This window comes from Mercenaria mercenaria, chromosome 8 (assembly GCF_021730395.1).
Source record: "Mercenaria mercenaria strain notata chromosome 8, MADL_Memer_1, whole genome shotgun sequence".
In the NCBI taxonomy this organism is placed as follows: domain Eukaryota; kingdom Metazoa; phylum Mollusca; class Bivalvia; order Venerida; family Veneridae; genus Mercenaria; species Mercenaria mercenaria.
Window position 1 is genome coordinate 13,312,555 of NC_069368.1, and position 12,706 is coordinate 13,325,260.

A 12,706-nucleotide genomic window follows, 5' to 3' on the forward strand; every position below is an offset into this window, starting at 1 on the left:
AGCCCAGCTCTTTGTGAATAGACAGCCTGGTTCTTTAAGGTGCCTGGTTTATAGCACCTAAAAATATGAAGCCGTCTTTCCTAAGAAGAAGCAAATTCTCAGAAATGTCCATTGACTAGACAGGGATTTTAGTCCTGGACCTCTGGTTTCACAGTCAAGTATGCTACCTCTAGACCCAAGGCCACCCATGATGCTTTTCATACTTGAAAATTTCAACATTTAAAATTTAAGGAGGTCCTTTGATATTTATATCACAAAAAGAATCTACCGTCTGGATCATATTATCCAATTTTCTTTATTGTTTACGAAACTGCAAGTGCTAGCATTGGGAACTAAGAGTGTGCCAACTTTATATTAGAAGTTATATATTCTTTATACTCTCAAACATTTAAACAGACAGAGGTAAGTTTGTTTTTTTTTCCATTCATTTTATATTTATAACAGAATATTCTTTCTTGGTGGTAGATTGAGAGAAGTATAGTAGTCGCAACTTGACCGCGATGGTTGACCTTAGGCTGATTATTCATATCGATTATTTCATTATAGAAATCAAGGGTGCTTAGGGTAGCCGTGTATATTTATATGGAATTAGTTTGTATACAGTGCAGTATCAAAGTATATATACTTACATTTGATCAGTTAAAACCTTCCAATACATAATTTATATTTACACAAATTTATAATTCCTTTTTCTCGTGCAGCTGGTGTTTTACCTACACTTCTTTTCAATAATAGGTTGTGCCTCATTATGTATTATAATGCAAAGGTCAACCATCGGGGTCAAGTTGCGTCCACTATACTATAGTGATTAAGGGGAATGCCAATGGTGGTAGATTAAGGGGTACTCCAGTGTAACAGTATACTCTTTGTGGTGGTAGATCCAAGGGAACTTTTTTTTTAATTTTTAGGTTGTTTTTATATACTGTAACTGTTGCTTAGTAACAAATATGTTTTAAAGCAAGATACTGCATGGGGTGTATTCTTAAGAAAGTTTTAATTTTACATGGATGTGAACAACACTTTATTGTTTCTCTAATGTTTTCTATGCAAAAGTAACATTCTTGATGGTGAAGATTCTGGTCACTATGTACATGTTGTACATTTTATATGAAAAATGTTGAAAGTTTTTAAAATGTCTGTAAAAAGGTAGAAGGAACTCTAAATATTTTAAATCTGATAATGTTGGAATAATATCAAAAGTGACTAAAAGAAAAAATGCTTCCAGTCCGGGGAAGTGGTACAATGGTTGAGGGAATTGTTACAGCTGTGAGAGAATTGTGAACAAGTGTGACTCAAATGTTACAAGTGTGACACTGCTTGAAAACTTGTAACACTGCTTGTAACTCCTATCCCTTTTGTAAATTATAAATTCTTTTAGAATTTGAAGTTCACATGCAATATAAAAGACAAAAAATGGCAGAGTCTACCTTGTATTTACATACAGCAGAAATGATTTAATCTTTAGACATCATTAAGCCTAAATCTTCGGAAATCAGTTGCTGTAGATAAAGAAAATGATAAAAGATTTGCTCTTACAAAATTTAAAACAACAACAACAACAAAACAAGAAATTAATTGTTACATGAATTAGATTTCAAAATCAGTGTCTTTTTATGTACAAATTTCGGAGCATACGTTATACTTCAGAAGAGGGAGTTAATATATTCATGTTGATCTGAAGGGTAGTTGAATGGTCTCACTGTAGTAGATAATAGTTGCACTGTCAAGTAGTTGTTACTGTGAAACCTGTTTGAATGTTCACCACTTGATAAAAACTGCTTGTATAAAAAAAGGTTAACCTACAAACAGTATAATTTTGCCAACAGTTAACATACACTTTGTCTTTTATTTTTGAGAGGTTTTTATGGACTGGTTCAATTGTATTTCATTTCCCTATAAATTTCAGGCTGCTGTTGGCCGCATCACTATGAGAGATAGTGAGAGATATGCTTACATTGACATCACAATTATTGATAATAACATACCTGAAGATGAGAAATTTTTTACTGTCACACTGTTAAATCCCTCGGGTGGTGCGGCACTGGGGATCGGGTCTGAAGTAACTGTTGTAATTGAACACTCGGACGGAGCCTTTGGGGTGTTTCAGTTTAAGGAGGACTCCAGACAAATTCAGGCACAGGAAATGGGGGACAGCAGTTACAATATAGTTGTTCTACAGGTAAGCTGGTGTCATTTAAAAAAAAACCTATTTTGGGAGTATACCAGTTCTGCTTGTGTCGTTTCATTTTGCATTTTTGTCACCATTGAAACTTAAAAAACCAGCAATTAGTTTAGTATTGTTTTGTGATCTTAAATTTTCCATTAATAAAATGTTTCACAATACCACAATTTTTCCTTTTGCAAAAACAAAGATTCATGACCTTTGTGATATTTTATACATCCAGGACATTCTGGTTTTTGGCAGTTTGAGATTATGGAAGTTTATAAGCAAGTAAGAACTGGTTATAAATACAGAAATACTGACAGTCTTACAATTGGCCCCTACCTTGACTTACAGTTTAAATTAGATCCAACAAAAAAAAAAGGACTGAATACAGTTTTATTGAATTAAATTAAAATACTGATAAACTTTTCAACAGATGGAGCGTACAGGAGGCAGCATCGGTGAAACTGTTGTATCATGGGAGGTACAGAGTGATAAAAGCAATGATATTGTAGACCATAGCGGCAATGTGACCTTCAGCCATGGACAGCTGACCGGAGATATAGGGTTAAAGGTCAGAGGTGATCCTCAACCAGAACTTGATGAATTGTTTGTTATACAGATTACTGCAGTGTCCAGGGTATATTTTTTAAATTCTTTACTACAGTGTAGGCTAATATGTTTTAATTTGTTTTACTGTCTGATTACAATCTCAGATTTTTTTCAATGTGAAGCTGTCTACAATTCATACACGACAAAGTCAGTCCAGCAGATGACAATATTTTCCGTAACAGCTTCCGAGTACTTACGGATAACGGCGGAAGAAGCCGGAATTTTTAAGAAATGTTCACTGTACATGTTAAAATGCAAAAAGGACCAAACAAACCATTATAAAATTTAAAATAAATTACACATAACGAAAATTGAATAACTTTTCTACATTTTTAGGGGAATCGATTTTTTGATTATTTGCGGAAAATATCTCATTTTATAAGTTTTTTTTTCCTTCTTTATACAGGCAACTTTATCGATTTTCCGATAGACCGATGTTACTAAAAGTTGGTAATGCACTAAGTTGGTTTTCTCATGGCGCGACTCATATGTTGTATCGATAAATGTGTCATTCTATATACTATTAGTATTACTTAGCCACTCTAAGTATGTTGGCCTTTTTTTAAACTGATGCCATTTTCTTATTATTTAATATTTTTCTATTCTGTTTTCTTGCATTATCTGACCGAAAGTCGGAATTTAATGGTCGCAGAGGTTTAAATACATTTTCTGATAAAACAAAATATCTATTTACGAATGCACTGTATGAAATTTTACAGGTAATTTATTGCAAATCGACTGTTTTTGTATGATTTTGTGTACTATTTACATTAATATCTCATTAAAAATGCTCTAAGATTCGAGTTAAGGAGGTAGGTTACCTTTATATTTGTATGTGCGCATGTCCAACCGGAAGCTAGCTTGACGATTTACGACGACGTTTTACGACAAACTAAATGTGTTTGTATAGTCATTCTTCTGAAAACAAATCATAGACCTGTCTTCGATCTGACGCTTTATGTTTAATAATGCAGAAAAAATGAATAAATTGCCGCAGAAACGCTTCAAAACAATGTTGCCTTAAAATGACATCATTGACGTCATGACGTTACGTGTCAGTTACCGCGCAAAATTAATAGCTTTTATCTTGAAAGTACGGAATTCTGTGCATTTTCTTTATTCAAACTATTTTCAAATAACCATTATTTGCTGAAATTTTTTTTATGAGTCTTTTGCTCTGAATAATAATCAATATTTTGCTTCTTTTATGTAGTTATTAAAGAAACGTTATGCGGAATGTAAGAAAATGGATGATGGTAACCAATGTTATTTGGAATATAGTTGGGTGAAAGGTTACTTGTTACGGCCATTTTCAAATAAAAAATCTCGCAGTTTGATTTGTAATACTATTTTACAGGTTCCGTTGATAATTTGTTACTTATATACTAAAACTAAGATCTAAAATTGTTCAAATTTCTGTAGAAAATTGTGGTTTCTTGAATTGAAAATTGATGTTACCATGGAAACGAAGCCCGTGACCTATGTATCTAAATGTTTAAAAATTTAAAGCGTTGACACTAGTCTATTTAAGAAACACAGCTTCGGCTTTTTATTTTCCATTTCAACAATTTTCCATGAGAATAAAAGTAGCATGCTGAACGATTTTTCATGAAAAATACCAGACGAGGGGTACTGCTGTAAGTATTCTAAGCTTAGAAATTTGTTTGAATAAATGCAGATAACACGAAAATAGACTTACGTTAGAAATAATAAAGTTTTAAAGCTACATCAGCTAGAAAGATAATCTTATTCAATATTATTTTATAAGAAATTACGACAAAAAGCAAGATATAAACCATTTTAAACATCTCTGTTGCCGGCTACTTTAAATTTTAAAGAAAAATGGGTACATGTATAGTGTTGCATTTTGCAAAATTATTCCCCAAAAAATTTTTTCTATGTTGGTCTTTAACGAAGGGATGAACCCGTCAAAAACCCTATTTTTTTTTCAAATTTTTTGAAACTGAGAGAAAATGCGTTACCAGGGAAACACGACCCCCCGGACATATAATTTTAATTTTATTAGAAAGCACGTGCATACGTAAAATTATGATTATGCTGCCCTCTACGGATTCAATAAAACAAAATACTTAAAAAAGTGAAAATTCCGTATTTTCCTTCTTTTTCAATATAAAAAACCCTTCGGAGGGTCATGTCTTCAAACCGGATAAAAATTGAATTTAAAGGGACAGAGACAACGAAACGAGATTTTCCCTGTTAAAACTTAAATTTTCACGAAAACAAAAAGAGGGGGTTCAACTAATTTGTTTTACCCTTATAAAAGAAAACCCCTCCTTAAGTTTATTCCTATCGAAATTGAACGTTTGAGCGAAATTTTTATTAATGAATGCTCTTAAAACGCGTTTTCTGCGTACGTGACCCCCTTTTCCCTTGTAGGGGGGAGAAAAGAAAATAACCACAAAAATATTATTAAACCTTTGATAAAAAGACTTAAAGGTCAGTGTCAAAAATGTTTGAGGTTGCACGTTTTTATTGCACGGACAGAAAAAAAAAACACACCCAAAAATTTTTGATTGGAATTTTTAAAGATCAAAAATTTATGCTTACTGAATGGAAATGGCTGGGGGCCCCGGTAACCGTCAGGACAGGCTGAGGCCCGGGAAATTTAAATTGAATACGAGGTGCATTTTTTTAATAGCGATCGTCTTTCCCGGGGGTTAAAGAATTTTTAAAAAACATCTTTTTTCTGTGAGACCTTTAAAAAATAATCGGGAGTATGAAAACATTTTTTTTTCATCCCTGTAAACAAGTCTGCTCTTTGTAATACTTTTTTTTTGTTTTTTTTCTTTTTTTATTTGTTTAGCTGCGCTGGTATTGGGGACTGTTTCCATAAAAAAATCAATGTGGCCAGCGAAATATGAATTTTGACCCTTTCCCAGATCGGGTGGGGCGCCTGGTTTGATTCAAAAAATTTAGATTCGTATTTTTTAAAATTAAAAGGGGGCCAAATTCAAACCCCCGGTGTTAAATTTTTGGAAATGCTGGTTTTTGGCTGAGTTTTATTTATTGTAATGTTTGAAATGTTATAACCCCCCCCCCCCCCACCCCCCAAATTATGCAAAATTTGCCAAAAAAATAAAAAAATTTGAGATTTATTTTTAAAAATTTATTAAATTTAGTCAGCGCGTTCCTTACTTACACTCTGATACCCAAAGGGGAAAAATCCCAAGTAAATAAAATACTATCACTCTATTCAATACATATACCCCATTCTTTTTTTTTTAAACAAAAACTTTAAAAAATTTTAAAACTTTAAAACCAATAAAACATAACATTATATCGTACGTTTGTTGACGTACACGGTTTATTTATATTTTACACGCCACCCCTATGCAAAATGTGTCATAGAAAAATTCGATAAATATGCTTATTCTATTTTCTCAAACTTTGAAAATTATACCACTACCGTTTTACTCTATTTTTTTTAAAATGCTGTCTTTTTTTTTCTTAATTTTTTTTTCAGATTTTTTTTTTTTTTGCACTTTATAGCCAAAAGTCTTTTTTTAATGATTATGCCGTTTAAATTAACTTTAATATGTATAAAAAGAATTTCGATCGCCTGTATGAAATTTTGCGTTTGAATTTAAAAAAATTCAACCGTTTTTCTGTGATTTTATTATTTTAAAGTTATTATTTTATAAAAATGATCTAGCAACTACGTTTGGTTTTAACGATAGAAATTTCAAAATAATTATTTTAAATAAATGTTTTACAGGGAAGGCCCCGTCCCTAAATTGCGAAAAAAAATTTTTATTTAAAAAATTTCCCTGTTTCCGTTGTTTTTTACGTTTGTGTAGACGTCTGATGTTTGGATCCCCATCGTATGGTTTTTTGGTGGGTTTTCTAGTGATGCTTTTCGTCCGGGGTGTTTATCCCACCATAGGTCCCATAAATATAAATTAATTCGGGCCCAAACTTTAAAAAAAATAAAATAATTGTTTTTTTCTTTTCATGTTTTTATTCCTTTTGTAATAAAAAGAAAGTTCGATCTATAAGGATTACTAGCTTAGCCTGCATGACGGGTTGTCTGGGGGACAGTAACCGAACATTAGACTAAGTGGGTTAGGACCCCGGGCCACTACTATTGAATGGATGTCGGCTAACAAAAAAAACATTCCCCGAGGTTCATAGAGAGAGTGCAAATAGTTTTGACTACAAAATTTCAGAAGGTTTACTTCATGAGTAAAGTATTTTTTCACATTTATTCGGTTTTTCTTTATTTTCGTCAATATATTATTAAAAATACGCAAGTCAAATGCAAAAAAAATTTTAACAGGGTTTTATGTTTTGGGGAAGAGGAATAATTATTTTTTTAAGCAACCCCTGAAACAAAAAAAAAATTTGACTAACTTAACGTCATAACCTCGCTTTTATGTGCGACAATATTTAGAAACAGCCGCCCAAAAACTTTTTTAAAAGACAAAATTTTTGGGTTTGAAAGACAAAAAAAGTAAAAATGAGACCCCCAAAAAAATTTTTTCAGTTTTTTTTTTTTTTTTTTTTTAAAAAAGAAGAAATTTTCCACACTTAATTTCCCGTTGGAAAATATCGATGTTTTCGGGTTTGTGACTGGCATTTCCACCCTTAATTAAGTCGCCCCCTCCCTTCTTAGTCTTTGTAAAGTTAAGAAATTCAATTTTTGTGTAATATTTTTTATATTCTCTACATACATCAAAAATGTCGGAAAAAGTCCCCCAAAAATTTAAGTGCATGTTCAGAAATCGTATTTTTGAGAAACAAAATGCAAAAACCCCTAAGTCCTTCTCACTAATTATCCGTTTAAAAAAGTGACACAAATAACAGTAGCTGTGACGCGGGGGGGGTATTTTTGCCCTGGGCGCTTTAACGCGAGATTATCTCTATTTCCCATTCTGTGTTGTTTTAAATACGTTAATTGCAGAGGGTAAAAAAAAAAGGGGAAAAATAGAATTGCTTTTATTCATAAAAATTTGCAATGATTTCGCTTGCAATATGGGTTAAATCAAGGAATGAATTTTATGCAATGTTTAATGTAACTTCTACGGAATCTGCCCTAATGACAAAATAATAATATAATAATTATAAAAAAAAAGAAAAAACGAAGTGATAGTCGAAGCATTTTCCCAGCGTTTTTTTATTGCAAGAAACGGCGGGAAATATATTTAAAATGGAAAAAAACAGATTACCTTTTGTAGAAATAATGTACATTATAAATTCGTCGGGGTCCCTTTCATTTTGATGAGTTATAAATGAAGTCACAAATTAGTAACATTTGAAAAATAAAAACCGGGTTTTAGGATTAAAAAAAAATAAAAATTTTTATTTTTAGAACGATGGAGGCCCCTTTTGTTCTTTTGTAGGTATTTAAATACCTTCGTTTTTACTGAGAATATTTACTGATTTTTTGTACGTTTTATTTTTTGAGTTAAGTTTAATCCGAATACGGTAATTTACTGTATAAGTTTAAAAACAAAAATATGAAATGTTTTCCCTCCCCAAACGATTGTACATTGTTTTTACTTCTTTTTTTATTGTTGTTCTTTTTTTGAACCTTTGCTCTCATTAAAATATTTTTGAAGAAAAATTTAACTTGACAAACTTTCATATAAACCTTTTTTTATGGTTGGGAAAAATTGTTTTTGTCAGGTTGTATTTTTTTACAAAATATTCCCCACAGCTCCATTGATAAAATTATTAAACCCCTATTGAGGAAATTTTTTTCTTTGTTAGGTAAAATAGCTTTACCCAAAAAAACCCCCAAAAAATTTTCGTAAGCAAAAAATATTTAAATTGTTGTGAACTTTTGAATGATAGTTGACATTTAAAAACATTTCTTTTTCATTTCGATTACCCTAAATAATTGATTGCGAAAAACATTTAAATAAATAAACTTGCTGAGTAGAAAAGACAATACACAGACTTAATTCCTTTACTTTCCCGACTAAAAGGGTTTTAATAACCTTTTATACATGAGAGGTGGATTTACTTTTTGTCTTTAACCGTTTGGCTGAAATAGAAAACCTTATAAAGGGGGTGGCAATTATGGGTAAATTAAGTATAGTATTGTGCGAAAGTTTTAACGAGAATGATCTTGGCATTGTTTTTGGGGTTTTTGGAACGAATTTTTGTCCGATTTAAAAAATATAGATAGTTATTTAACCCGTGAAGGGAAAGTTCGTCTTCCCCCCCCATTTATTGGGGGAAATCACTAAAAAAAAAATGAATATGAACAATTTTTTTTCCCTACAAAATTTTAAACATACAAAAATTTTAATGATTCCTTGTTATTATTTCGGGAAAGCGGTGACCATAATTTGCTTAAAAAAGCTTTTTAATAAATTTATCTACAACGGTTAACTGGATAACGTATGATAACAAGGTATTTCACTAATAAATGAAGTATAAATTGATCGGAAAATGTGAGAATTTTCCTTTTAATATTTAAAAAAATTTAAAAAAGCAAGATTTAATGCTTGTTTAAAAAGTTGCTTTATGTTTTTAAACTTAAATTTAGAGGAGATCTTTTATTTTGAAATATTTTATAGGTTTACTGGATTAGGGTGTTCGATTTGTTGAAATTGTATAAATGTTAATTTTCTATAATATAATTATTATATATAAAAATAATATTATATATTATTAGGGAGGATTTTTATAAAAATAATGGGAAAGAGTAAGTCTCGAATTCATAATAAAGGGCGGGGTAAAGGTTTTAAACCCACCCCTGCACAGCAATATTAATTTCTATCGCGTATTGGGGAATACTTTAATGCCCATAAAAGGGCGACACATACAATCACGCGACACCGAAACGACCACGAAATTGCCCGGGGGCCGGACAACAAAGTAAAAACGGCACCGATTTTAACTTTTAAAAATTCCCCTTGCGCGCTAGGGTTTGGCAAAAAATTTCGAAAAAAATTGAGTGTTCCCAAAACCCCGAAAGAAAAAACGAACTGACTTATTGGAAAATGTGGGGAATTGTCGCATGTCGAAGTATTTTTTTGAGGGCGCACCGCAATAACGGGGACACGCAGAGAAAATTTACACGGTCGACAATGAAAGAACCATGTATTTTAACATTTGAATGGGTTGCCCTGAAAACGCGCAACGGATTAAGCGAACCCCAAAAGTAAAACGACCACAACTTTTAACCAGACACACACATTCAATGCGCCACGAAAAGGGATTCAAGTTTAAAGATTAAAAGTTAAAAGTGGAATTAATATTTTTTTCAAGTAAAAATCAAGTTTAAATGATGGTATGTAAAAAAGGGTGGAGGAAAATATAGTTTTTAAACCCAACATCCCAAAAACTTTCTGTTCCCAGATAAAATAATAAGTTTCGAGATATGACTTTCTTATTTTGGCGGGACGTTTTTTTAAAAAAAACCCCCAAACGAAAAGCGGGAGTTGCTTTCCTTTATTTTCAGAAATTTCCCTTTTCAGGTAAGGGAGGTCTTGCGAGAAGATTAAAAAAATATCTATTTTTTTATCGCGATTTTTATCTTCAAATACTAAGCGGCATTATCAAAATTTAACAACTAATTGCACAGAAACTAAAAATTGCTTTTATAGAACACTCACCAAAACACACTATGTGCAGTATTAGAGCGCATAATGCCACTTTAAGGGGCAACGACATCGAAGGAATTGTCACATGCGGGGTAATTTAGGGGAGATGTTTTAATAATTCCTTTTTATTTCAATATTTTAAGCTTTAAAAAAGTTCATAATTTGTAAACTACATGGAAATATTTAAAAAAAATGGCAATTTTCAACGAACCCCAAGGGGGTTTGGCTAAACAGGGTTTCATGATGTAAAAAAAAAAAAGCCCGAAAAAACCTTTTTTTCCTACAAAAAAGGATTTAATCAATAAGGCTTAAAAGCTACACATTTTGGGAAATATAAAAATTTCTATGGAAAAAAAATATTAGTTTTTGTTTTGTCCCTCGACATCTGCAGATTGTTAGGGGGGATAATGCTAATCTTTTTTAAAAAAAAATTTAAATTTTTGTAAAAAAGCGTTAAAGAAGGTATAACTAAATTCTTTTTAAGCTTGAAAAAAATTTTTAATCGAATATAAAAAAAATTTTTTCTGAGGACACGCCGTCGGGAACATTTTTCGAACTTTTCCATTTTTTGGGTTAAAATATTAGCCCTAAAATAGGAAAAAGGCTTATAAAATTTTATTTGGGGTAAAATAAATGCAATTAAAAAATTTTTTTTATAGAAAGTGACAAAAACGAAAACTTATGACAAAAAGACAACTTGTTCGCCGTCTGAATGTAATTTAGGATAAAAGCTTATTTCCGTCTTTTTTGACGGAAAAAATCCGTGGGTTTTTTTCCAAGGATATCCCAAAAATTACAAAGTTCGCAGTTACAATCAAGTGTAAATGTCGAACTTGAAAACAAAATGTTTTTAAAAAAAGTTCAGCCTATGGGTTTTTTATCCCAAAAAAAATCCAAAGGGGGCAAATTTATTGTATTCAAAAAAAACAATAATACAAAAAATAATTTTTATTTCTGTTTTTTTTCGAAATTTTAAAATTTTAATTTTGGGGCCCCCCAAAACCAAAAAATTTTTCCCCCCCCAAAAGGTCAAGCAAAGTAACATTTTTTAAAAAAGGGAGGGGGGGAGGGGGAGGGGGTTTACCTTACATTTTTATCTGTTCTATTTTTTTTCGGAATTAAGTTTATCACAAATTTTTCTAAAACACGGAAATGACTTTTTTGCGGCCCGGGGACATTTTCGATATGAGAAGATCCGATGAAAACAAAAAAAAAAAAAATAGAAAATTTTTATATAGGCATTTTCCTTTTTATTTTTAAAGTTATAGTCCTTGAGTTGATTATATTTTACGAATTTAAATTTTTTTAACTACGCTTTCATCCTTTTAAAAAGGGGAAAGTCCTTAAGTTTCCAAATAATAGATCATATTTCTTTTGATTTTAGATACTAGATACACGTGAAATGTTTATTTTTTTTTTTTTACAAAAAAAGCTCCGCCCCCGGTATATTTATCCGGATTCCTTTTTAAAAAAGCAACCCCAGTGAAAGAGCCGCGACCCCCTGTCATTCAAGTCGGAAAAAAAAATTGTTATATAAAACCCATTTAAGTTTGGGGGGAAAAATAGATTTTATGAAAAAAATATGAATTTTAAACGAAGGGCAAGTTTTATATTTGTTGAGTGTGGAAAAAACTGGAAAAAACTTGTTTTTTCTGACGAAAAATAAGAATAAGCAGACTTTTAAATAAGTATGTTTAATTAAACACATTTCTTTAACAAAGTAACTGTATGAAAATTTTCTTTAATGAAAAACTTTTTAAAGACAAAACAATTCGAATAGATGATAATTTTATGTAGGTTTTCTTAGGGGGAAGGGCTTTTGCCACACTTTAAAAAGGGGATGCCCGTTAAAATCAAAACTCCCCCGGGGTTTGCATAGTTACCAAATTTTTGGTAAAAAACACCCATACCCAAAAAAATTTTGGTTTTTAATGCAAGACTTTCCCGTTGTGAAACATAAGTGAGATCTAGGCCATTATAACTCCCGGTTAAAAAAAGGAAAAAAGTATTCATGCGTTTACTTCCACGCATGATATCTAACTCGAGGGCACGACATTTATTTTCGAAAGGCAGAAAATTTTACCTCGGGGGGCGCGAGAATTTTTCTTCGTGGCATATTATGTCCATTCGAGATGTGAACATTTTTATTTTACTTTTTTTTTTCTTCAATGAAAAAAACCCCATTACCCGAGAACTAAAATTTTGACTATCGAAAACTTTCAACCTTTTTTAACACGTGACCAAAAAGGGAAAATGCCGTTAGGTCATGTACCGTGATATTTGAATCTCATATAAGGGCAAATTAGCTTCATGGCTATTCCAAAAAGAAATTGGGGTCTTTGTTAATATAAAACAG

At 31.5% G+C, this 12,706-nt stretch overlaps 1 protein-coding gene across 1 annotated transcript in view; it reads left to right on the forward strand.

The window, feature by feature from the left end:
• Nucleotides 1-1,215: 1,215 nt before the first annotated feature.
• LOC123565776 (uncharacterized) overlaps nt 1,216-12,706 on the forward strand; it is a 37,639-nt gene continuing 26,148 nt past the window's right edge. The window contains exons 1-3 of the mRNA XM_053550341.1: nt 1,216-1,266; nt 1,907-2,179; nt 2,601-2,804. Coding sequence (XP_053406316.1) covers nt 1,216-1,266; nt 1,907-2,179; nt 2,601-2,804 — 528 coding nt within the window. The remainder of the gene's footprint in view (nt 1,267-1,906; nt 2,180-2,600; nt 2,805-12,706) is intronic.